The 27,601-nt window shown below is 46.5% G+C and overlaps 1 protein-coding gene across 1 annotated transcript in view; it reads left to right on the top strand.

Annotated features, from left to right (window-relative positions):
* Positions 1–25,362, top strand: part of LOC307153995 (NXPE family member 3-like) — a 96,546-nt gene extending 71,184 nt beyond the window's left edge. Inside the window, exons 7-8 of the mRNA XM_079863864.1 lie at positions 10,362–10,702; positions 25,037–25,362. Coding sequence (XP_079719990.1) covers positions 10,362–10,702; positions 25,037–25,234 — 539 coding nt within the window. The 3' untranslated portion in view covers positions 25,235–25,362. The remainder of the gene's footprint in view (positions 1–10,361; positions 10,703–25,036) is intronic.
* The last annotated feature ends 2,239 nt before the right edge of the window (positions 25,363–27,601 follow it).

The following is a 27,601-nucleotide window of genomic DNA, read 5'->3' as shown; positions in this document are numbered from 1 at the left end:
ACGAGGCGGGCCCGAACCCTGAGAATTTCACGGACCTCAGGAGCGTGACGGACTTAGCGCTACAAGCCACCAAGTCCGCTGCTCAGGCCATCGGGAGGAACATGGCGTCTCTCACTGTCACCGAGAGACACTTGTGGTTAACCTTGTCCGACATGAAAGAGTCCGATAGAGTCACTTTCCTCGACGCGCCTGTGTCGCTATCAGGTCTCTTCGGCCCGGCAGTTAAGGGCTTCGCGGAGCGGTATTCTGAGGTGCAGAAAACCTCACAAGCCATGCAGCACTTCTTACCGAAGCGTTCTAGTTCCGCTACGGGTGACTCAAAGCAGTCGCCCAGCTGGAAATCAGCGCCGCCGCCGCCTACGCCGCCAGCTTCACAGCGCCGTCAGCCGAGAGAGTCTCAGCAGCGCTCGCGCTCTTCAAGCTGCCACAGGCCGCCTCCCCCCGGGGACCCAGGCCCAAGATAGCTCTGAAACCTGAGCCCTCAATGTCTTCCTAACCACACTAGGAAGACAGAGATGGTCGAGTATCGCCACGGCCGGACCGCCATCAAAATCAGCACGCTTTGCTCTCTCAGTTCCCTCAGCAGAGGCGACTGGAGATGTGTATTTCACTGCCAACGAGCCCGTTACACAACATGCTCGCCTGTACCCAAAGGCCGTTTTTACGGCCGCCCAAATAAATCTCAAAAAGAGCATTATGTCTGTTTGTCCGGCTCACGCCGATGGTGTTATAAGTGTAGGTTCTGTGCCCACTTCCCAGTGCTCACTCCTACACATAAGCACGGCCCGTTCAGTGTTGCACACTCATTCACGGCCCACATCAATAAAACCAGCTCACGCCGCGTGTGTTTTAAATGTAGAAAAGGTGCCCGCTTTACAGTGCTCACCCCTACACACAAACATGGGTCGCTCTGTGACACACACTCACTCAGAGCCCCCGTCAATAAACACAAAATGCGTTCTGTGTGCAGAGAACCCATCAATAAACACAAATTGTGTTATGTGTGTGCAGACCGCGCTCGCCTCCATGAGCGCGTGCTCACTAGCAAACGCTGTATGCTATGTGCCACACACACACAGCGACCAAAGCCCGAACACCATTCTCCCTCTGGCTTTACGCATAAAAGCATGGGAAATGATCCCAGGCATCTCAGATTGGGTTCTGAACACTATAGAACGGGGCTATTCACTGCAGTTCACTCGCAGACCCCCACGCTTTCGAGCCAGGGTCGAAACCACGGTGAAAGACGAAGTAGCACACCTACTTCGCACCGAGATTGCGAAACTGCTGAAAAAAAAGGGGCTATAGAAACTGTCCCTCTGATACAGAGAGAGGCAGGTTTCTACAGCAGGTATTTCCTCTTCCCAAAGAAGGATGGTGGTCTCAGACCCATCCTAGATCTCAAACGGTTAAACAAAGCCCTTATGCAGAGATCATTCAAAATGCTCACGACCAGACAAATTCTCGCGCAAATTCGCCCGGTTTATCTCTGTGGATCTGAAGGATGCCTATTTTCAGATTCAAAAAGCGCCCCATCACAGGCCTTTCTTGCGATTCGCCTTCAAGGGTCAGAGCTATCAGTACACCGTCCTGCCGTTCGGTCTGTCTTTGGCACCTCGTACATTCACGAAGTGCATGGACGCAGCGCTCGCTCCCCTGAGACATCAAGGGATGCGAATTTTGAACTGTTTGGACGACTGGCTAATTCTAGTGCAGTCAGAGGCAGAGCTGATAGCCCACAAAGCTTTATTACTCGACCATTTACAGGATTTGGGTCTCCAAATCAACTGGACCAAGAGCTTGCTGTCTCCCAGCCAGAAAATTTCCTTTCTGGGGACAGACTTAGACTCTGTGTCAATGACAGCACAGCTGACGTCACAGCGCGCGCTGCAAATTCAGTGCTCGGTTGCATCTTTCCTCTCAAGTGCTTCCAGAGGATGCTGGGTCTTATGGCTTCGGCCTCGGCAGTGCTTTGACTGGGCTTGCTTTTCATGCGCCTTCTCCAGCACTGGCTGAAAACACGGGTCCCGCTTCGAGCATGGACCTCCGGCCGCGTTCGCCTCAGGGTGACTCAGAACTGTGTTACAGCACTGGATCCCTGGAATTTGACAGACTGGTATCAGTCAGGGGTGGATCTGGGAATGGTCTCGAAATAAAAAGTAATCTCGACAGACGCCTCCAACTCAGGTTGGGGCGCCCTCTACGAGGGCAGGCCGGTGTTTAGCCTGTGGGCAGCCCAGGAAGGGCGCCTACACATAAACTGTCTGGAGATGAAAGCGGTCGAGAATGCCTTGGGACATTTTCTCCCCTTCCTAAAGGGCCACAATGTCTTAGTGCGTACAGACAACATGGCGGTGGAGTCCTACATAAACCGTCAGGGCGGTCTCAGGTCACGGAGCCTCCACACGCTGGCAGAACGCCTCCTCGTGTGGGCCCAGCACAATCTGCGCTCGCTAAGAGCAGCACATGTACCAGGCTGCCAAAATGTGGGCCCGGACATGCTGTCCAGAGACAACGTTCCCCCCGGGGAATGGTCATTGCGCTCTCAAGTAGTCCAGTTACTATGGGACACCTTCGGCAGAGCGGAAATCGATCTCTTTGCGTCATCAGAGAACGCGCACTGCCCAATATTTTTCACGAAACACAGGGATGCGCTGGCCCGCGACTGGCCCAGCTGCTCACTCTATGCGTTTCCTCCGATCGTGCTATTACCACAGGTGATCAAGCGAATCAGGGAGAACGAATGCTCTGTGCTCCTCGTGGCGCCGCTCTGGAGGAACCAAGTTTGGTTCTCAGAGCTGATGCAGCTAGCGAGTACGACCCCATGGCCGATTCCGGTGAGGAAGGATCTCCTCTCCCAGGCCAGAGGCGCGATTTGGAACCCGCGCCCCGACTTATGGATGTAAGCATGCATGGGCCATCAACGGGTATCCGCTGATCTCCCAGCGGGAGTGTTGAATACAATTACTCAGGCTAGAGCGCCCTCTACGAGACGGCTCTACGCTTCTAAATGGTCAGTGTTTTCCGGCTGGTGCTCGGCCCGAAACACAGATCGCTGTAGCGTTACGGAGATTCTCTCCTTTCTACAGGAGCTTTTGGACGAGGGCAGGTCCCCCTCCACGCTCAAAGTATACGTGGCGGCCATAGCAGCGTTTACAAAACCTATGCATGACCAGTCACTGGGAAGGAATGATCTCATCATCCGCTTCTTGAGAGAAGCTACCCCTTACCTGACAGGGATCACTGGTGATCCCAGATTATTTTAGTTCAAAATATGTTTGAGCTTATATATCTCAATATTAATAACAGTCTGGTTAATTTTGAGTCTTGAACTATAAACTCTCAAGGGTTGGCTTTCTAAATGTATGTGTGTTATGTTTCTATTCAGAATTACTTATGAGCAGTAACCTTTTTATTTTGGGCATTTCATGTATGCAGCACTTGCCAAAATTGGGGGTGATGAGCAAGGGGTTAAACCCTCCCCGGCCCCCTCTGGTTCCGGTCTGGGACCTCTCCATGGTCCTGGATGCCATGAAGGGCGAACCCTTCAAACCATTTCAGTCAGTGGATCTGCGGTATCTTTCGTTTAAGACCGCTTTCCTCATGGCTCTCGCCTCAGTTAAGCGAGTGGGTGACCTCCACGCGCTCTCTGTGAGTGCTACGTGCATTGAGTTTGGGCCTAATCAGTAGTGGAGGAAGTACTGAATCTCAGTACTTAAGTAAAAGTACAAATAACCAGAGACATATTTACTTTAGTAAAAGTAAAAGTACCACAATAAAAACCCTACTTAAGTAAAAAGTAAAAAGTACCTGATTTTAAATGTACTTTAAGTATTAAAAATAAAAGTACTTTCATAACAATTTATTCTCTTAATGTCTATATTCTAATAATTAGGGCTGTAACAATATGCAATATGAAACCGAAATCGCGACACTCGGATCCACGAACATGTGTCGCGGTGTGAGTGTGAGAAGGCAGAATCGCGACACACCCCTTATTTGAATTTAACATTATACAATACGTAGACCTGGATAAATTCTTTAAAATTGGGCAATCCCAGTGTTATGGACGTAACTATTGTAGTAAAAACTTGAAATGTAAAACTTGAAATGTAAATTCTCAAATAGGCTTACCAATTGAAACTGTTTATATATCCATACTCCCCATACTCCCTTAATAAAGAAGTCCAGACATTAGTAAAATACTAGTCTACAGACACAAGCGTTTTATATTTAATATGAGGGAAATATAAATCCGTAACGGACGTGACACAAAAAAAATCTTTAACTTTTAGATGGCAAAATATTTTTTAGTAATGTGAATTTCACTGCGCAAACCAAAAGTAATATACCCACCGGATGAAGAAGGGTTGGCTCTCCACAGAACATAAAATATTCATTTTATTTTTTGTGTTCACATTTATGAGGAAAAAACAATGTTACGGACGTGTTAGAGCGCTCTGAAAGCGGCACTAAAATACTGCTTTAAAACGTTCACAGAGACCTCAAAAGCCCTTCTTTAAAGTGAATTTTGTTTCGTATTAATCGTCCTAATTCGTTTCGCGGGCGCGTGAACTGGTGAAACTCATGAACCGAAACTCAGGTCTGTACTTGCCTCACAGACCTGAGACATATATATAGGCTTTTTATAAAGCTTGAAATGTATACTTTTAAACAGAACAATTCAAAACGAAAGAAAACAGACTGTTCTCAGCATGTAATCTGTATGAAATGTGCATTTCTCTCTGGCACGCGCGTTCACTGCAAAGATCGCAGCATCGTCAACTTCATCTTTGCTGCTGACACTGACACAGCAGGAAACACTTGTTTATTAATAAACAATGTAAGGAATATGACTTAACTCAAATGATTATAGGGAATCAAAATTATGAATCGGGTTGATTCATATATTCTTACAATATTAATAAATTATTGAAGCTGAAATTTAGACCCATTCGTATACATCAATGTTCAATTACAATGAATTATAATTTAATCATTAATATACCAAAAGGTCCCTCTTTCGGATCAATTAATCAGAATCATTTTAAGGGAAATTAATGTATTAATTAAACAGTTGTTTGTCCCGCAAACTGGTCGTAAAATTAATTCCATCAACTTCTCAACAAAATTATCTCTTTCTTATAATTCGAAGAAAGCTATATTTTCTGGCCATGAAAATTACTTTCTTGTTCTTATAAAATGTAGGTTACTTAACAGTAGCGCATTTGTAAAGCGTAGCTTGATCTTCGTTTCATTGACTTGTAAAATGAACACTTATACAGAGACAATCTAGGATATAATGGGTCTTTAATAATTGGACTGATACATTGAACTAATGAATACAAAAATACTACAGTTTACACGAGTAAATATGTATGTACAGGACACGTAAACAAAATACAAGACTAAACGAGTAACGGAGAGAGAGAGAGAGAGAGAGAGAGAGAGAGAGAGAGAGAGAGAGAGAGAGAGAGAGAGAGAGAGATCGGACAATGAGAGAGATGAGAGAAAGTGAAACTAACATGTGCGATCAAAGATCGATCACAGTTAGGCAAAGTCACAGGCAGGGTAACCTCGAGAGACAACAAGGAATCAAATCACCTTAAAAGTTCAATAAACTTATCTTGCAAAATGGTTCTCTTTGTTGCTGAAGAACGCCGAGTTCGTGCGTGTGTCCTAAGAGCAGCTGCGTGTGTTTCTTTAAGAAAGCAGGGCTTGCTTCGGTGTGCGCGGCCGCGGGATTTTCAAAAGAGTCTTTTTCTTTGAGTTGAAGTTGCTTGCTGCGTTTGCTTCACTGAGTCCAAATACGAAAATAAAGAAAAGATTAAAGAGAATAAGAGAAAACGGAGAATGCTCCCTTAAAAGGGAGCCATATGGATCTTCTCGCTGGCGAAGCGGGTTCGTAAAAGTGCTCACTGAAGAACTCTCTGAGTTGGTCTTTTATGGAAAAAGATGGGTTGACGCCTCTGTTCGCGCGAACAACCAATGAACGTCCAAAGATCTGAAGCGGGAAAAAGTTCTTTGTCTCGGGGGCAACGCCCACTCGAATGAGTCATGAGGAGATGGGCTTTGAGCTGTTCGGCTCCCGAAATATGAAAAAGGGTAAAATAATGCATATTACTTCATTCTGCTATCGGAATTCGACTCCGTTAGATTGAGAGAATTTCAGAGATATGAAACTTGTCATAGGAAGACTGTAGGGACACCAAGTTACATAAGATATGCGTAATTACAAACATTTTAAAGTTACATGGCTAGAAATAAGGTTTACCCAAAATGTGTTGTACACTAGGCTACAAATGGAGATGAAACTAAAGGAACTAAACACGGTACACACCTGATTTGTCTAACCTTATTACCAAAGTTTACCAGAATACACAAACTACACCACGTAAAAGAAAAATTATGAGATGGGAAATTACATCCATGTTTACATTTCTTTAGTGGTTATACATATAGAAAATGTAGGATTTAAGTAGGAGGAAAGATTAACACTTTAATTCTGCTCCACTCCTAAAAGCTCCGTTGCTTGACACTCCGTTAGGCAATAAAACAAAGTGGGTGGGGGGAAGGCAATTTGCCAGAGAATGTTAGTGAACATTCTCTAACTAAAACACTATTGATTAAAGAATACATTTCGAAACCACATCTCTATTATAAAGCAAAACTAATCACACATGCATAATGTAATTGTATTTATATTAAAGGATATTCTATCCTAATTCAAAACACAAAGGGATGTATGTGTGTGTGTGTGTGTGTATGATGTCACGTAGCAGGAGAAAGTTTCGTTATCTCTCTGTGGTCCAGAGAGGGGAAGGGGGTTTGGAATGTCTCTGAGGTGCAATTAGTGTCGTAAAAGTCCATTTGTCGCCGACTAGCTGGAGCCGAAGCATGATTTGCACTCACGAGTTCAAAGTGCACCAGCTTTTGTATTCAAGAAGAAATGTTTTTAGCAACACAGAGTATTTGAATTTGTTAATTCAAACCACCGACGAATGATTCGATAGCCAATGTTGTTACAACAATTAAAATGTCTCCTTGTTATATTTTACATATTCATAATCATTACTTTTGCCGGTTCTTTGTGACAGCTTTTAGGTGCTTTATTGGCAGCGCCACAGTTACATGTTACATGAACGCGTCAGCACCGAAAACATGGAGATTTTTTTCAATCCCTGGCAGGGGGAAAAACTAATCAGAAAATGTAACGAAAATATAACGAAACGTTGTAGAAATGTAGTGGAGTAGAAAGTATAATAATTGCTGCAAAAAGTAACGAAGTATAAGTCAAAAGTATGCACTATTGATTCTACTTAAGTAAAGTACAGATATGTGAAAAATGTACTTAAGTAAAGTAACAAAGTATTTTTACTTCGTTACATTCCACCACTGGGCCTAATGACTCCAAAGTCATCCTCAAACCAAGACACGGTTATGTCCCCAAAGTGCTTTCTACATTTATGAGGTTTTATAACCTGGAAGTTCCCGCCTTACAGGCTAAACTGTTGTCAGTCTAACATAACACGTACTGTTCAGCTCGACTCAGATTTGCGCAGACTGTGTATTATGTACGTGCTGCCGGCACAGAAACTAGATCAACAGATCAGACTGATTTTTCCCCCTGACTGTAATTATACACTCACTTCTGTCCCTCGGGCTCAGATGTCTTCTGACTGACAAGCAGTTATTAAATCAGTCTTATGAGATTCAACCCACGGATGTCTATCCCGGCTGTTCTACCGTACTAAGCACCCATTCCCCCTACTCAGGAATGGTTAATTATATTCTTAGGCCCACCCCGGTCGGCCCAGATATTACCACTATTATGTGTATCCCCGGGCACACGCCCTTGGGAATATATATGTGGACATCACTAGCACGCACAGCGTTTTACATTGGGTTCTCGCAACACGAGAGTACTCTCGTAAGAGAACACTCTCGGTTACTAACGTAACCTCGGTTCTCTCTAGATGAAGGAACGAGTGTTGCGTAACCCTGCCGTGCTTGTGCTACTTTCTGGTTTCGCTTCAGTATGAAAAACCAAAGAACAACCTATCTGGACTCTGCTTATATAGTCTTAAGCCACACCCGTTCTGGCGGGTCGTGACGTGCACGGTCGCCCGCGCCCTCATTGGTGCTTACGTCACAGGCAGTCCCTTGGTAGTTTGCAGCAATTGCTGCAGAGCAACCAATAGGCATGCAAGCTGCCTCGCCTAGGTCTGCTTATGCAGCAATGCGTTTTAAATTAATGCAAAAATTAAGGATAATTTTTTGGCTTCAGTATTCTCGAGAAAAGGGATTTTCCCGTAGCGTAAGCTAGCTTACGCAACACTCGTTCCCTCATCTAGAGAGAACCGAGGTTACGTTAGTAACCGAGAGCGTTTTTCCTCGAGAGACATCATGGCTTGCAAACGAGCGAAGCATGGCAGTTGCTCAGTGTTTGGATGTACAAATGAACACAAAATTACTTTTTTAGTTCCTTCATCCGAGCCTCTGAAGAACAGGTGGGTTATGTCAATGTATGATGTGTAATTGTTCAAGTTCAGACAGATAATCTTTCTCTCAAAGTCGTTCAATACTGTTTATGCATCAGTAAATCAAGCCAGTGACTAAACGATCAACTTCACGTCGTTTCTCTTAGTAGGATGAAAATAATCTTACTTAAACTGTGATTAAAGGGATAGTTCACTTTGAAATTAAATTTTGGTATGTTTTAGCTTACCTCAAGGGCATCCAAGATGTAGGTGTCTTTGTTTCCGCAGTAGTTTCAATTATGATATTTTTAGGTCAAACCGTTCTTGTCTGTCAGTCGTATAATGCAGGTCTATGGTCACTATCTGAAAGAGCATGCACAGAGAAGTCCAAATTAAACAATTCCCCATCGTAAGTACACATTGATGGCCTAAGACACGAAACGAGCGGTTTGTGTGAGAAAACGAACAGTATTTATATCGTTTTTACCTCTTGTACACAAACACATCCAAGTGATCTGAGGGCGCGCGCTCTTCCGGCGCTTTCTTCTTCTTGTTTTTTTTTTACGGCGGATAGCAAACAAATATGTGCATTACCGCCACCCATCTCAGAAATGGACCATTGACACTTACCTATACTTCTTTAACCTATCAACCGACATAAATTCCCGTTATTTACCCGCATAGAGGCTTAATAGAATTTCATCCTGCGCTTCGTGTTCTTTAGCTCCTCCATCCACTCTCAGCCCCCATGACAGGAAAAAAAACCCACCTCCAAGCGATCTGAGGGCGCGCGCGCTTCCTGGTGTGTGACGTGTGCGCGCTGCGCAAGCGCCAGAAAGGTTTTTTTTTTCCTGTCATGGGGGGGAAATGGTCATTTTTCCGCAGCGCCGGATGAAATTCTATGTAGCCTCTCTGCGGGTAAATAAGGGGAATTTATGTCGGTTGATAGGTTAAAGAAGTATAGGAAAGTGTCAATGGCCCATTTCTGAGATAGGTGGCGGTAATGCACATATTTGTTTGCAATCTGCCGTAAAAAAAAACAAGAAGAAGAAAGCGCCGGAAGCGCGCGCGCCCTCAGATCACTTGGATGTGGTTGTGTACAAGAGGTAAAAACAATATAAATACTGTTCGATTTCTCACACAAACCGCTCATTTCGTGTCTTAGGCCATCAATGTGTACTTACAAAGGGGAATTGTTTAATTTGGACTTCTCTGTGCATGCTCTTTCAGATAGTGACCATAGACCTGCATTATACGACAGACAGACAAGAACGGTTTGACCTAAAAATATCAAAATTGAAACTACTGCGGAAACAAAGACACCTACATCTTGGATGCCCTTGAGGTAAGCTAAAACATACCAAAATTTAATTTCAAAGTAAACTATCCCTTTAATATACAGAAAGCGATCAAAGAACAATCCCTAAATACTTAAAAAACTTCTCACGATTCGTTAATCCCGATAGCTGTAATAGTAAAAACGTATAATAGCTGTAATAGTAAAAGTTTTTGAGAGTTCCACATTAATGCTAGTTATTTCATATGCAAGCATGTCAGCCAATCACAGCAGTGGCCGTTTACACCGAAGTCTCACAGCTGACACGCCCCTTCAAACAGAGCGTTCAAATCAGGGGCTAAAATCAGGCTAGGAAATATGCCTTTTATTTCTAAATTATAACAACTTTTGATCTAAAAAACATACTAACATTATAAGGGCACCCCAGAAAACATTCTAAAATAATAAAATAATCCATGCAATGGGACCTTTAAGTGCCCATATTTCTAGGGGGCTGCTGTGTACAATAAAAAGCAGCTTTGCAAAGTTGTTTAAGAAATAAATAAAGCAATGAGTCTAATGTAAGTTTTACTAATCTTATTTAGGCATAAAAAGAATGGACCTCCACACTCCTCGTGCCGGTGGACCCCTGATGGCTGTAGAATTGAAAAATAATATCATTGTTCACTGGAGGCCACACGGTGTTCCTTTGCGATTTACTAAAATGCCCATTACTGACTTGCATTATATCAGCAATGATATTGATGAAATAGCTGGTGGTCCTCATGCAGTCGTTGTCTTTACAATATTTGCCCACTTGGCTTATCACCCAATAACATTTTACGTGCATGAAGTGGCCAAAATCCGTCAGTCTGTTGTTGCATTGTTGAGTCGTGCACCAGAGATTACCGTCATCATCAAGTCTGGAAACACTGCAGGATTAAAGGTACAATCACTCATTTTCCAATTCTATACCTTTTTCAATAACTTTCTATCTTGTATTTGTAATATGGTACATTTGTCCTGCTGTCTTTATATTTAAAGTCTAGAAACACAAATATGCATGTGCTAAGGTGACACTTTTCCAATTCATGCCAAATGAGAGACACAGAATTAAATGTAACGTACTCGATTACTAACGTAACCTTGGTTCTCTGAGAGTAGGGAACGAGTATTGTGGGGAATATTGAATACTCCCCGAGAATATTGAAGCCTCTATTTAAAATGCAGTGCAGCTGCACAGCGAGCATCAGCAGAGTGATAAGCTCGCCCATTGGCTTTGCTGCGGCAACTGCACAAACCTATGGCGAAGTGGCTCTGACGCGCGAACCAATCAGGCAGCTTGGCACACAGCACGTCAGAACCCGCCAGAAGGGGCGTAGCTTATAGCTATAAAAGCCCATCATTTTCGCCATAGCATCAGGTTAAATCGATTGAAGCGAAGCAGCTAGCAGATTGCAATAGTGCGGCAGGCTACGCAATACTCGTTCCCTACTCTCAGTAGGTAGGTACCGAGTACGTTCCCTTTCTAGAATGGTCACTTCGTATTGCGTAGCTAATACGCAGTGGGGACGCAATGCAAAATGCCGCACATTAGCAACTGACTTTGTCCAGAACTTGTGCCCTGGGTGAACAGCCCGAGGTACACAGAAAGACACAAGCCACAAATCAAAAACTCCCAAAGGGATATGAATCTCAGCAAAAACCAGACATGAGTCGGGTCCTTATGACATATAAGAGGTCTGGAACCTTCTGGCCCCATTGAGGAAACGAACAACAAGGTTGTTTTCCCCCAGTGATTGGCCCACTACAGGAGCATGGTAGTTTGCTATGGCTGCCACATATACTTTGAGCATGGAGTGGGAGCATCCCACGTGCAAAAGCTCTTGAAGAAAAGAGAGTATCACTGGTACCACACACGAACGTGGGTCGAGGTACCTAGCTGTGCACAAGCTGGTGAAAACTGAACACTTCAGAGCATAGAGGCGCCGAGTAGAAGGTGCTCTTGCCTCAGTGATGATATTTAGTACTCCTTCTGGGAGGTCCCAGGATACCCGTTGAGGGGCCACACATGGAGGCCCCACAAATCGGGACGAGGGTCCCAGATCTCCCCGTTCTCCTACGTGAGGAGGTCCTTCCACACAGGTATCGGCTAGGGGCTGTGTTTGACATCTGCACCAGCGCTGGGAACCAAACTTGGGTTCTCCAGAGGGGGGCTACTAGAAGGACTGTGCATCTGCTCTCCCTGATCCACTTAATGACCTGTGGTATCATCGAGACAGGGGGGAACGTGTAGAGCGGGCGCCTGGGCCAAGCATGGGCCAGCGCATCCCTGTTCTTTGAAAAGAACGTTGCGCAGTGAGTATTGCTTTTTGAGGCGAAAAGTGTTATATATTCTTATATTTCTAGATAAATACACGAGAGGCAGGAGTAAGCGTAAACCAGCTGCTATGGCGAAAATGATGGGCTTTTATAGCTATAAGCTACGCCCCACACAGGTATCGGCTAGGGGCTGTGTTTGACATCTGCACCAGCGCTGGGAACCAAACTTGGGTTCTCCAGAGGGGTGCTACTAGAAGGACTGTGCATCTGCTCTCCCTGATCCACTTAATGACCTGTGGTATCATCGAGACGGGGGGAACGTGTAGAGTGGGCGCCTGGGCCAGGCATGGGCCAGCGCATCCCTGTTCTTTGAAAAGAACGTTGCGCAGTGAGTATTGCTTTTTGATGCGAAAAGTGTTATATATTCTTATATTTCTAGATAAATACACGAGAGGCAGGAGTAAGCGTAAACCAGTGCTTGCCGTTTTATTTCAACACTGAAATTCTACGGTGTTGACGTAGAATTATCACGTAACATAGGAGGGTATAAGGAAACACAGAAAGGTCAATTTGCATTTCGTAAATACACAACATATTCCTCCCTCCTAAATTTGTAGTAGAAAAAAACCATTACTTCAACAGGAACATTTTCTCTTAGCTTCAGATGCATACAATATCCAGAAGGATCTATTTTTTTTTTTTTTTTTTTAACTAGGGAAAGAGGGTAGACTACCTCTATTCCCGGACATAACCCCGGGGATTATTCTGCCCCATTGTTGTGGGTTTGTCACTAACTAGAGTGTCAGTCTATTTGGAGGTCGACGTTCTCTTTTAGGATATGGCCGAACTGTAGGTACATTCACAGTTACAGTCTCTTTCGCAGGGGTTTTGTTTGACACTGACAGGGCACTGACTGACTTGTACCTGGAACAGTCTCTTTCGCCTGACTTGGTAGAGTCTCAGTCTGTGCATTCTCGAGGGTTGGTGTGGAAGGATTCTCAGACAGATCATGGTATTCTGAAGCAATTTCCAGGTAAGGATCTATCGTCACCTGTTCTCCCGAGTTGTCACATGAATTTGCCACTAATAACTGGTCTACATGCCTTTTCCAGGTGAGATGACCATCAGCCAGCTCAACCGTGTAAGACACTGGCCCTGTTTGTGCAATCACTACGGCTGGTAGCCATTTGACACCTTTCCCATAGTTACGAGCTAGCACTTTGTCTCCAGGTCTGAAACAACGATGTTTTGCTTTTAGACGTCGTTCCATCTGAAGGTGTTGTTGCGCTTGAACGGTCTGTTTTGTTTTCAGGGGTTTCAGCAAATCCAGACGTGTGCGAAGTTGTCTTTTGAACATAGCGGTGGCAGGAGACACTTTGGTGATGGCATGTGGGGTGTTTCTGTAAGAAAGTAGAAAAGTCTTGAGGCGTTGATTCAGCGATCCTTTACCCTGTGTCGACTTAAGAGCTTGCTTCATTGTCTGGACAAACCGCTCAGCAAGACCGTTAGTGGACGGGTGATACGGTGCTGATCGAATGTGTTGAATCCCGTTGGCCTTCATAAAAGCCTCGAACTCTTCCGAGACCAGCTGAGGCCCATTGTCACTGACAAGTTGTTGTGGCAAGCCAAACCGACCAAAAATTGAATGAAGGGCTTCCACAGTTTTCATTGATGACGTGCATTTCATTACCTCAACCTCTGGCCATTTGCTGTGGGCATCAAGAATAACTAAAAACAAATGGTCTTCCAATGGCCCTGCAAAATCAATATGGACTCTCACCCACAGTTCCTCTGGCCATTGCCAGGGGTGTAACGGGGCTGGTTGAGGGGTATTTCTCAGCTTTTGACATGCACTGCACATTTTTGCTTTTTCTTCAATCTCAGAGTCCACGCCTGGCCACCAAAGGTAGCTACGGGCAATCTCCTTCATCCGAACAACTCCACAGTGTCCAGAATTAAGTTCCTCCAGTACTCGTTGTCTCAATGGTGGTGGAATAATGACCCTTGAGCCCCACAGTAGACATCCAGATTCAAGCTCATTTCTCCTGATCAAATAAGGCCTTAGGAACGGAGACATTTCTCCCACTTCCCCTCTGAGCACAAGATTCAAAACCTTGGACATCACTGGGTCAGTACGTGTGTGCTTTTTTACCTGCGCTGCCGTTACAGGGGAATTGTCTACCTCTTTGAAGTAGAAAATTTCTGCCTTTGTTGGTTCTGGATGTGCAGTGGGCAATGGCAGTCGGGATAGCCCGTCAGCATTAGCATGATGTTCCGATCTTCTGTACTTGATATCATACTGATGCGCAGACAGAAGAAGGGCCCAACGCTGCATTCTTGCGGCAGCAAGTGAAGGAATACCTGAATGTGGGCCAAAGATGGAGGTGAGAGGTCTGTGATCAGTTAGGAGTGTAAATCTTCTACCAAACAAGAATTGATGAAATTTCTTCACCCCAAAGACAATAGCAAGTGCCTCACGTTCAATTTGGGCATAGTTACATTCTGCCTTGCTCAAAGTTCGTGAAGCAAAAGCGATGGGTTTTTCCTCACCCGATGGCATGATGTGTGACACCACCGCCCCGACGCCATAGGGCGATGCGTCACATGCCAGCTGCACTGGCAGAGCGGGGTTGAAATGAGTGAGAGCTTCAGACTGGGCTAAGGCTGTTTTCATCCATCTATCCATCCATCTTCCTCCGCTCATCCGGGGCCGGGTTGCGGGGGCAGCAGTCTAAGCAGAGATGCTCAGACTTCCCTCTCCCTAGACACTTCCTCCAGCTCTTCCAGGGGGACACCGAGGCGTTCCCAGGCCAGCCGGGAGACATAGTCTCTCCAGCGTGTCCTAGGTCTTCCCCGGGGTCTCCTCCCAGTGGGACGCGCCCGGAACACCTTCCCGGGAAGGCGTCCAGGAGGCATCCGGAACAGATGCCCGAGCCACCTCAGCTGACCCCTCTCGATGTGGAGGAGCAGCGGCTCTACTCTGAGCTCCTCCCGAGTGACCGAGCTTCTCACCCTATTTCTAAGGGATCGCCCAGCCACCCTGCGGAGAAAGCTCATTTCGGCCGCCTGTATCCGGGATCTTGTCCTTTCGGTCATGACCCAAAGCTCATGACCATAGGTGAGAGTAGGAACGTAGATTGACCGGTAAATCGAGAGCTTCGCCTTCCGGCTCAGCTCTTTTTTCACCACGACAGACCGGTACATCGACCGCATTACTGCAGAAGCTGCACCGATCCGTCTGTCAATCTCCCGTTCCATCCTTCCCTCACTCGTGAACAAAACCCCAAGATACTTAAACTCCTCCACTTGAGGCAGGAACTCTCCACCAACCTGAAGTGGGCTTGCCACCCTTTTCCGACTGAGGACCATGGCCTCGGATTTGGAGGTGCTGATTCTCATCCCAGCCGCTTCACACTCGGCTGCAAACCGTCCCAGTGCATGCTGAAGGTCCCAGTTTGATGAAGCCAACACGACAACATCATCTGCAAAGAGCAGAGATGAAATCGTGTTGTCACCAAACCTGACACCCTCCGGCCCCTGGCTGCGCCTAGAAATTATGTCCATAAAAATTATGAACAGAACCGGCGACAAAGGGCAGCCCTGCCGGAGTCCAACATGCACCGGGAACAAGTCTGACTTACTGCCGGCAATGCGAACCAAGCTCCTGCTTCGGTCGTACAGGGACCGGACAGCCCTTAGTAAAGGACCCCGGACCCCATACTCCCGGAGCACCCTCCACAGGCCGCCGTGAGGGACACAGTCGAATGCCTTCTCCAAATCCACAAAGCACATGTGGACTGGTTGGGCAAACTCCCATGAATCCTCCAGCACCCTGTAGAGGGTATAGAGCTGGTCCAGTGTTCCACGGCCTGGACGAAAACCACACTGTTCCTCCTGAATCCGAGGTTCTACTATCGGCCGTATTCTCCTCTCCAGTACCCTGGCATAGACTTTCCCAGGGAGGCTGAGAAGTGTGATCCCCCTGTAGTTGGAACACACCCTCCGGTCCCCCTTCTTAAAAAGAGGGACCACCACCCCGGTCTGCCATCCCAGAGGCACTGTCCCCGACCGCCACGCGATGCTGCAGAGGCGTGTCAGCCAAGACAGCCCCACAACATCCAGAGACTTGAGGTACTCAGGGCGGATCTCATCCACCCCCGGTGCCTTGCCACCGAGGAGTTTCTTGACTACCTCGGTGACTTCAGCTTGGGTGATGGACGAGTCCACCTCTGAGCCCTCAGCCTCTACTTCCTCAATGGAAGACGTGACGGTGGGATTGAGGAGATCCTCGAAGTATTCCTTCCACCGTCCAACAACATCCCCAGTTGAGGTCAACAGCTCCCCACCTCTACTGTAGACAGTGTTGGTAGGGCACTGCTTCCCCCTCCTGAGGCGCCGGACGGTTTGCCAGAATCTCTTCGAGGCCAGCCAATAGTCCTTCTCCATGGCCTCACCGAACTCCTCCCAGGCCCGAGTTTTTGCCTCCACAACCACCCGGGCTGCAGTTCGCTTGGCCTGCCGGTACCCGTCAGCTGCCTCAGGAGTCCCGCAAGCCAACCAGGCCCGATAGGACTCCTTCTTCAGCTTGACGGCATCCCTTACTTCTGGTGTCCACCACCGGGTTCGGGGATTGCCGCCTCGACAGGCACCGGAGACCTTACGGCCACAGCTCCGAGGGGCTGCTTCGACAATGGAGGTGGAGAACATGGTCCACTCGGACTCAATATCTCCAGCCTCCCTCGGGATCCGGTCAAAGCTCCGCCGGAGGTGGGAGTTGAAGATCTCTCTGACAGGAGACTCGGCCAAACGTTCCCAGCAGACCCCCACAATACGCTTGGGTCTGCCGAGTCTGTCCAGCTTCCTCACCCGCCATCGGATCCAACTCACCACCAGGTGGTGATCAGTTGACAGCTCCGCCCCTCTCTTCCTCTCTTCTGAGTGTCCAAGACATACGGCCGCAGGTCAGATGAAACGACCACAAAGTCGATCATCGACCTACGGCCTAGGGTGTCCTGGTGCCACGTGCACTGGTGGACACCCTTATGCTTGAACATGGTGTTCATTATGGACAAACTGTAACTAGCACAGAAGTCCAATAACTGAACACCGCTCGGGTTCAGATCAGGGGGGCCGTTCCTCCCAATCACGCCCCTCCAGGTGTCACTGTCGCTGCCCACGTGGGCATTGAAGTCCCCCAGTAGAACGATGGAGTCCCCAGTTGGAGCACTTTCCAGCACCCCTCCCAGAGACCCCAAGAAGGCCGGGTACTCTGCACTGCCGTTTGGCCCGTAGGCACACACGACAGTGAGAGACCTATCCCCGACCCGAAGGCGCAGGGAAACGACCCTCTCGTTCACCGGGGTGAACTCCAACACATGGCGGCTGAGCTGGGGGGCTATAAGCAAACCCACACCAGCCCGTCGCCTCTCACCATGGGCAACTCCAGAGTGGTGAAGAGTCCATCCTCTCTCGAGGAGTGTGGTTCCAGAGCCCAAGCCGTGCGTGGAGGTGATCCCGACTATCTCTAGTCGGAACCTCTCAACCTCACGCACAAGCTCAGGCTCCTTCCCCGCCAGCGAGGTGACGTTCCACGTCCCTAGAGCTAGCTTCCGTGTCCAGGGATCGGGTTGTCGAGGCCCCCGCCTTCAACTGCCGCCCAATCCTCTCAGCACCGGGCCCCTTACGGTCCCTCCTGCAGGTGGTGAGCCCACGGGAAGGCGGCCCCACGTCACTCCTTCGGGCTGAGCCCGGCCGGAACCCATGGGGGGAGGCCCGGCCACCAGGCACTCGCATACGAGCCCCAACCCCGGGCCTGGTTCCAGGGTGGGGCCCCGGCTGCGCCATACCGGGTGACGTCACGGTCCTCGATTTAATTTTTCTCATAAGGGGGTTTTGAACCGCTCTTAGTCTGACCCGTCACCTAGGACCTGTTTGCCTTGGGAGACCCTACCAGGGGCATATAGCCCCGGACAACATAGCTCCTAGGGTCATTCGGGTGCTCAAACCCCTCCACCACGTTAAGGTGGCAGTTCAAGGAGGGGCGCCAGTTTTCACCTCATTAAAAGATTCTTCACATTGTTTAGTCCATTCCCACTTTTTGGATTTGTTCAGTAGCTCGTGCAATGGTTTGAGCCTGTTAGCTAGATTTGGCACAAATTTCGCATAATAAGTCAACAACCCCAAAAAAGATCGAAGCTGACTGACGTTTTGTGGAGCTGGCGCTTCCACTATTGCCTTCACTTTCGAGGGGGCCTTATGAAGTCCCGAACTATCAATCACGTGGCCCAAATACTCAACAGAAGGGCAGAAAAACTCACACTTGTCCTTCCTGACTCTCAGTCCAAAGCTTTGCAGTCTCTGCAAGGTGGCTTCTAGGTTACTCAAGTGTTCTGTCTCATCCTTTCCAGTGATAAGCAAATCATCAAGGTAACACTGCACCCCGGTCAGCCCACTGAGAATCTGGTCCATTGCTCTTTGGAACAGTGCCGGCGCCGAGGTAATCCCAAATGGAAGCCGCTGATATTGGTACATCCCCTTATGGGTCACAATGGTAAGAAGTTCTTGTGAGTTCGGGTCCATGTGCATCTGCAAGTATGCCTGGCACAAGTCAATCTTACTGAACCGTTGGCCCCCAGCGAGACCAGAAAAAAGATCCTCAATACGAGGCAGGGGATACTGCTCTGGGGTCAGAACCGGATTCACGGTCACCTTAAAATCTCCACATAGTCGAAGGGACCCGTCTTTTTTATGACGGGCACAATTGGCGTGGCCCACTCACTCGTGTGTACTGGTCGCAGAACTCCAGCCTTTACTAGTCTCTCTAATTCAGCTTCAACCTTGGGTTTAATTACGTAGGCCAACAGTCTGGCTTTTAAACACTTTGGTTGACTGTAGGGGTGTCGCAATATACCGGTATTGACGATAATCGTGATATTCAAAGCATGAAATATCGACATTGTGTTAATTTAGAGCAATACAATATACCGGTATTGGCGATATTGGCGTTTTCTAGACGCAGCGCTCGTCCGCGCCCGCGCAGCTAGAGTGAAACACTCTGTCCACATTCGAAAAAAGTAAGCTGAGCTCGCCAGTATTAACAACAGAGTTCTTCGGCTTCAAAGAAAACAGCACCTTAGAGGTGGTCGCACACCGGACGAGAAGCGCAGCGCCACGTCTTTAAAATTCGAACACATTCTGTATGAGTGTACACACACCGGACGAGAGGCACAGCGCGGTTCTATTCGGCGTCTGTCCGCGGCGCCCAGCAACGGCTCAGGACCGTGTTCAAAATCCTGCCGCGACACAGAGCGCAGAAAAAAGTGTTCAGATCACAGACTCAGCAACTATTGTATTTAATTGTACAGTATAATCATAACATAGTACAGACATTATCTCAATTCCATAATGTCCTTAAACATAATGATATTGCTGGCCATAAACTGAGAAAGTGCGTGTCCGGTGTGCGATACCGAGTTGTCATAGACGCGACGCGGCTATTATTTTACTAGTCATCATGGAATGGGAAACGTGACATTAACTGTTAACAGGGGGTTTCTGTGTTCATATATTTAATAAAGGGTGATTATTAAAATTAAGAACCCCGTTTTCTTTACTCATCTTATTTTTGTATTTGTATTTGCACTTGATTTTTTTTATTCAAATCTGCTATCTGCATGACTTTATTGGCGCTGGTGCAACAATAGGTTTAAGAGCTTTTTAGTTCTTCAGGAAACCTTCAGACAGTGTTTGGCTTCAGTTTGAAACCAGATAAACTTCACATGCTTGTCTTCCTTCACAAAAAATTGCCATAGATTGAGTACGCAAGAAGTAAAAATGCATGTGCCTTGTGTTTATCAGTATCCTTATGTTTGTTGGGTAAAAAAGAAAAACTATATACCCCCCCCCCCCCCCCCATAGATTCTATAGATATCGCGATATATCGATATCGTGAATTCTTTTGGCCACAATAACCGTGGTGTGAAAAATCTAACATCGTGACAGCCCTAGTTGACTGTTTGGTTTTACCGTCAGTTTCACTGCAATGTCCTTCATACTTCCTAGTTCGTCACTGAACACATCCGAATACTTATTTAGAATCCCTTGGAGTTTTCACTGACCAGATGGACCTCTTGCCAATCCAACTTAATCCTCTCCAGCCAAGTCCTTCCTAGCAAAGCTGGGTGATTGCCTTCAATAATGTACAGTGGTAGTTTATTTTTTTGCATATTTAGTTCAGCTGTCACCTCAATTACCCCTTTAACAGGAACAATCTCACCTGTGTAGGTCTTCAGGGTAATGTTTGATGGCTGAGGTGTGAGATGTGGCAGATTTTCATTGAATGTCGTCACTGACACCAGTGATACCGCAGCTCCTGTGTCCACCTGCATCTGTACTGGTTTCCCATCTAGAAGAGGAGTCACCCAATAGCCCTGCTCATCTCCTGAAACAGATAAAACACACAAGGCATCCTCTTCCTCAGATCCAGAATCACTCTGTGTGTGCCGGGCATTTTCCATTTGGTTCACATGCTTTTGTTTAAATTTCTGGTAACTTTTCTTTTTAGGTCCAGCATTTTTGCTTGGTTGTGTCTTTTTGTTTTTGCAGGCACGTTCAATGTGGCCTTTCTTGCCACAATTTCTACAGTTCATATCCTTGCACCAACAATCTTCAGGCTGGTGGCCCACTTTTCCACAGCGGTAACATGGTTTATCTGAGTTTGACTTGTTCTTTGAATCAGCATACACTTTGTGCACATGGGTGGATGCACTTAGTTGTTGTGCCTCTTTTGCGGCCATTTATGACGTGCTTATCTCTATGGCCTTCTGTAAAGTTAAGTTACTTTCAGTTAGTAGTCGTTTTTGTATAGCCTCACTTCGAAGACCACAGACAAGCCTATCACGTATGGTGTCACTCAATGACTGGCCAAACTCACAATGTTCGGACAATCGTTTCAACACAGCCACGAATTGTGAGATGGATTCACCATCTTGCTGATTTCTTTTATGGAAGCGAAATCTCTCTGCGATAATCAGTGGTTTGGGTGAATAGTGATCCTTGAGTAAGCCCACTATTTCCTCATATGATTTGGCGCCTGGTTTCTGTGGCTGAGTTAAACTGCGCAGCAGATTAAACGTTTTCACACCCATGACACTTAGAAATGTTGGCACAATTGTTTCATCTTTTATTTCGTTTGCCAGCACAAAGTAGTCAAAACGTTCGGTGTAAGCACTCCACTGCTCTACTGATTCATCAAACGGTCCAATACAACCAATTAATCCAGCCAGTTTTTTTTTTTTTTTTTTTTTTTACTCACTCCCGCCGAAAAGGTGTGATTCCTTCCCTTTTTTCCTGATCCGCGTTGCGTCGTCAACTTCTTTTTCCTGTCTTTCACTCTATTTCCTTCCAGCGACGACAACTCGTTCTGTTCCGACTGTCGCGGCTGTTTTCGGATTCGGCGTGCATCCACACTTACTCTCCCTCATGGAGAATGGCGCGGTCGGGGTGTGGAATCCGCGTCACGACCATCTTTAGCCTTGAAACTTCGACTAACGTTCAAAATAACAAAACTTAACGTGGTACGAAGGGTCCTCGTCGCCAATTATGTTATATATTCTTATATTTCTAGATAAATACACGAGAGGCAGGAGTAAGCGTAAACCAGTGCTTGCCGTTTTATTTCAACACTGAAATTCTACGGTGTTGACGTAGAATTATCACGTAACATAGGAGGGTATAAGGAAACACAGAAAGGTCAATTTGCATTTACACAAACAAAATACACAACAAAAAGGTCGACCTCCACCCTTCCGAACACACTCCAGATCAGATGGACCATCTGAGGGTTGAGAGACCACTCCCCCTGGGGAGTGTTGTCTCGGGATAGCACCCCGTTTTTTGAATGCCCGGGATGTGAGCAGCTCTCAGGGAGAGCAGCTTGGTTTGTGCCCAGAGGAGGAGGTGCCTGGCCATGACTTACAGGTTGCCTGATCTGAGACTGCCCTGGCAATTTATGTAGGACACTACCAACATGTTGTCCTTTCGGACTAAAACATGGTGTCCCGCCAGGTCTGGCAGAAACGCCTAGAACGCTAGACAAACCGCTCTCATTTCAAGGCAGTTGATATGTAAGCTCTTTTCTGGGCTCGAGCAAAGGCCGGAGACAGGCTTGTTCTCATGCAGTGCTCCCCAACCTAGGTTGGAGGCATCTGTGAAGATCACTTTCCTCCTGGAGGCCACACCCATGGTCACACCAGACTGGTACCACTGGTACTGGTACTGGCACCAGACTGGGACCTTCCATGACGACAGGGCTCTTATGCAGCCGTGGTTCACTCCGAGTGAGCCCCTGCACTGAAAGATGCTACCAGCCGTTGGATAGAGAGGGCACGCTCTGGCGTGAGCCACGCTCCCATCAGCGTTGAGTCGAATAATATTGCCCAGAAAGGATATATTCTTGCTCGGTGACAGTCTGCTCTTGGGAAAATTGATCGTGAGCCCGAGGCATTCCAAATGGCCGAGGAGCCAGGATCTGTGTGTCAATAACTCGGTTTTCGACTGAGCTAGAATGAGCCAGTCGTCGAGGTAATTCAGCACGCGCACTCCCCATTGTCTCAGGGGAGAAAGTGCTGTGTCCATGCACTTCGTAAATGTACAGGGTGCTAGAGACAGACCAAACGGTAGGACCGTGTATTGATAAACCTGCCCTTCAAAGGCTAATCTCAAGAATGGCCTGTGGTCTATGGGCATTATCTGTATTTGAAAGTAGGCATCTTTCAGATCCACTGTGAAAAACCAATCCCCCAGATGACCTTGTGCAAGGATTTGTTTGGTGGTTAGCATTCTGAATGGTCATCTCATGAGGGCTCTGTTCAAATATCTGAGATCTAAGATGGGGCTGGTGCCACCGTCTTTCTTTGGTACAAGAAAATAGCAACTGTAAAAACCCGACTGACTCAGCACGGGGGTGCTCTCTTTATAGCCCCTTTTGCTAGCAGGTTTAATATTTCGGTTCGAAGCATGTGAGCCACGCTGCTTCTCACCGAAGTCTCGATGACCGCCTGAAAGCGTGGGGGTCTGCGAGTGAATAGAAGTGAGTAGCCTCGCTTTATAGTGTTCATTACCCAACTCGACACACCGGGGATGGCTTGCCAGGCCTTGGTCCATGTGGCTTGGGGTTGAATGACAATTGAGGATGGGCCGCCTAGTATAGGGGGACCTAGTACCTGTGTGTTGTGTTTTGTGCTCATACATGCTTCGGGGCTGGCTTGCCAGCCCTCGACCCGACTGGATTGAGATAGAGTGACAACTGGGGATGGGCCGCCAAGTGAAGGGGGACCGGATACCCAGGTGTTGTGTGTTTGAAACATACTCTTTTTGTGCTTTATTTGGGTCGCTGTAAAACAGCTTTTGTTTGTAGGGACGCGTGGGAGGCCTGCTGGCGCCCGGGTAGAAACCAACCATCCAAACAGCTCTTAGCAGGCTCCTCGGGCGAGGCCCACTCAAGCCCGAGATCTGTGACGGCCGCGGTCAGGATGCGCAGCATCTCCGAGTCCGAATTGGTCCTGGCAGCGCTAGCACTGGACTGAGAGAGAAGGGCGGGGTCAACTGAGCCCGACCACTCTTCCTCGGACGCTGCGATGGAGAGGCTGTTGTCCTTTTCTTCCTAGTCCTATCCACCAAATGAGATGAAACCCACCGTTCGCTGGGAGGGGTGCTGGTCCGTCTGGGTGAACAGGACAGACGAAGGGGATTGTGATGGCGAAAATGAGGCACGCGGGGACGTGGTGCTTCATACGCTTGGGGTGCCGTTGGCTGCGATGCTTCTTCTTCTGCGGCTCAAGGAGGGCGGGAAAAGGAAGAGCGGGTAGAGCGGGTAGAGCAGTATCGCCGTCTGTCTTAAAGAGAGCTAACCGCGTTCGCAGCATGGAGATGGGCATGCATGCTCTCTCACTGAGAGCAGCCTCTGGCAGAAAGTGCTGCTTCCGTGTGGGCGGCTCCCAGGCACATGGCGAACTCCGTGTGGCTGTCAGCATCCTGCAGGTGAGATATGCACGACGCAAAGAGAGAAGGCGGCATTTGCAACAACGCTCGAATTTTCTCTGAAATTTGGCCTTTTACAAGCTGTGCGTCATGAGGCTAACACACAGTAGAAGTGAAAGGATATTGCGTCGACGCCGGATGGCCACAGGAGAACAGCGACAGAAGAGAAGCGTTTTTTGAAGAGAAGAAGGCACTAGTCTGGTGTAGAAGACTCTTTCCAGCTGAAAAGGCTTGATTCCATGGCGAAGACTTCAGAGTGAGGCAGTGACGTGAAGGTCGCTGAAGGAGATTAAATTGGATGCTATGGTGAAAATGATGTGCTTTTATAGCTATAAGCCACGCCCCTTCTGGTGGGTTCTGACGTGCTGGGCGTCAAGCTGCCTGATTGGTTCGCGCGTCAGAGCCGCTTCGCCATTGGTTTGTGCAGTTGCCGCAGCACAATCAATGGGCGAGCTTGTCACTCTACTGATGCTCGCTGTGCAGCTGCACTGCGTTTTAAATATAGGCTTCAATATTCTTGAGGAAAGGAGTTTCCCCACTGTGTATTAGCTACGCAATACGAAGTGACCATTCTCGAAAGGGAACTATTTTTCCCATGAAAAAATGGTCACCATTTACTGTACATTCTGCTATAAATAGCTTTTTTGTTCAATAATAGAGACTAGTATAGAGCTCACCATAAAACATGAGGAAACGTAGATGAATTAATCATTTTTTTTATTAACTATTCCTTGTTTTCCCCCTATTAGATAGGCCTACAAGGTCAAAGTTTAATGTCAGTTATAACAGGTGACAGACACAAATTTAAGTAACCTACTCAGCACTGTTTCTGGTAGAAAATGCAAACAATGTAGTTTATCTTAACCAAGTTAATATTAATGCTTGTAGTATTGTCTGTTACTGATCTGTGTTGTTACAGGATATTTTTCAAAGTGATTGGTATACAATACAGATGAATACAGTGATGCAGGAGATGTTCCGAGATATTGATGGAGTAATCTACTTCGAAGTCTGGCAGATGACGTCCTGTCACTATCTACGTGAAAATATTCACCCAGGTCCTGTTATCATTGCTAATGAAGTCGACATGTTGCTCTCATATATCTGTCCTGGCTGAAACACAATAGAATAATATTTACCTTACTTTGTTATAATATACCAAGGAATGTATGTACCTACAGTACAAAAATGAGCATCTGTAAGAAACTTCTGGTATACATATTGTTAAAACTTACCAAGCTTAGCACCTACTTGCTTAATGTAAACCTGTATAATCTCAAAATTAATTAAATTAAATTCATTATTATTTATTTTTAACCTCAACTGTATGTTTAAGGGTAAGTAAGAGGATAACCTTAACTTTCGGTTCCAAAAACTAGTTAACTTTAACTTTCAGGGTATGTAAGTAGCCATAGCAACTTACTCTTAGCAGGATCTGTTCCAGGGTTAGAGGTGTTCAGCGCATGCATGCTCTATTGATGAGGCTCCAGTGGGCGTGACAGATTGTGCACAATATCATACATATAATTATATTGATAAATAAAGCACTATTAAAACAAGGTAATGTTCATTTTATTCTAATATATAGCTATATTATTCTCACACATATTTGATCTCCGTTGATCAGACGTTTTCTTGTTGTTTGTTTTTTGCAACAGGACGATTTTCTCTGCTATAATGTATTTCTATAATAAAAGACATGAAATGATATGATATATGATATGATATATATTACCTTTCAAGTAATGTAGAAGCAAAATGACTAAACAAAAAAACTTTTTCAGCCATGTTATCTTTGCAAGCAAACTGTAATTTAGTTTAATCAGTCTTTCTTTTTATTATATAATTAGCAATATAGTTGCTATAAAAAACAAACAATATAGTTCTTATTCACCATGATTAAATATTATTAAATGAAAAGATTGAAAAACGATTGCATAACCAATCAAATAGGTGGTCATATGCACTATGTAAATAAGCATTTAACAAAAGAAGAATTAGTAAGGCACACATTTTCTTAGCGTCTGTTTCCTTGGTGACTCGTCGATTCATCTCTGTTGAGAATGTCTTATGTGTTAACCACGAACATACCCTGAGTTGGATGAACTTACTCTCGGACGCATTTTTGGAACCAGCATATCTCAAGTAAGCAAGGTTTGGGTGAATCAACCAAGAGTTCAGGGTATGTTTGATGGTAAGATAACCTTGCTTTCTGGAATACACCCCAGATGCCTTTTTTGCTTCCTTGAGAGTTACATAGTTATTTAAATTTATTGTAAATAAACCTTGTTGATCTGGAATTTAATATGTCTCCCATGCGGGTCAGAGCCAAGGCACAATCTCTCACCCAAAATCTTTTTTTCTTTTTCACTGTTACTCCTTCGCCCTAGGCAAACGTTACATCTGGGACATAACAATTGTGAAGTATTCTCTGAACATAGTCAACTCCAGAGCAGGTTATGTTCCAGAGTTAGTTTACATCTTAAGTTTACTTCATAGTTATAAGAAAGAATTGTGTTTCTTATTTTACCTCAAATATCATAAAACCAACATTTTCTCATCTCACACGCCATGGATCTACAGTATGTGTGTGTTTCCCAGATAGATGATTCTTAAATTGAAGTGTTAAATTATTTTAAACTGTTCCCTTTCGAGAGGTCTCTTGTATTGCTAAGGCTAGGTTACACTATGGGAAAACTCCTTTTCTCAAGAATATTGAAGCCAAATCTTTAAAACGCAGTGCAGCTGTACAGCATACAAAGATGAACGGCGAGTACGGTCATTGGCTGTGCTGCAGCAACTGCACGAACCTATGGCGAGGCGGCTCAGACAAGCGAACCAATCAGGACACTGCGTGCCCTAGCACGTCAGAGCCTGCCAGAATGGGCGTGGCCAAAAGCAATAAAGCGCCCATTCCCCTCCAAGGATCTCAGATTTTATCTCCTTCAGCGAAATCACCACTTCGCTGATCTCCAGAATAGAAGCCTTCTCGCCGCCGTCGAAGAGCCTTCAGTGGAATAAGCAGCTGCTTCGCAGATCTGAGGACTTCCTGTCGCCGCCTTCAGCCCGCTGTTCTGCTGTGCCATCCGGCGCGCCATATCCTTTTAATGCAAGTGTGTTCGCCGCTGTGTCACACTTTTTTAAAAGAGAAATTTCCAGGTGTTGTTTCAAATGCCTCGCACTAAATGTGCCTCGTGCAGAGGCCCTCTCGTCGGTGGAGACCGTCACATCCTTTGTGCTTCCTGTCTGGGCCATGACCATGCGGAAGCTGCACTCGCCAAGGGCGGCTGCCCTGAGTGCGACATGATGGATCTCTCCACCCTGCGGGCTCGACTGGCTGTTTTCGTCGACGACGACCCCGCGCTTCCCACTCTCTCTCTCTCCCTTTACTCAAGCTGTGCAAAAAGAAGCGCCATTCACAAAGGATGCCAGAGCGGACAGGTGGTGGAATCTGAGGCTTTTGCGCCAGAGACCCGTGTTTGAA

The sequence above is a fragment of the Squalius cephalus genome (genome assembly GCF_949319135.1).
Source record: "Squalius cephalus genome assembly, chromosome: 25".
Taxonomy (NCBI): Eukaryota; Metazoa; Chordata; class Actinopteri; order Cypriniformes; family Leuciscidae; genus Squalius; species Squalius cephalus.
Note: the sequence above shows the minus strand (reverse complement) of the source record. Positions and strands in the feature narration are given on the sequence as shown.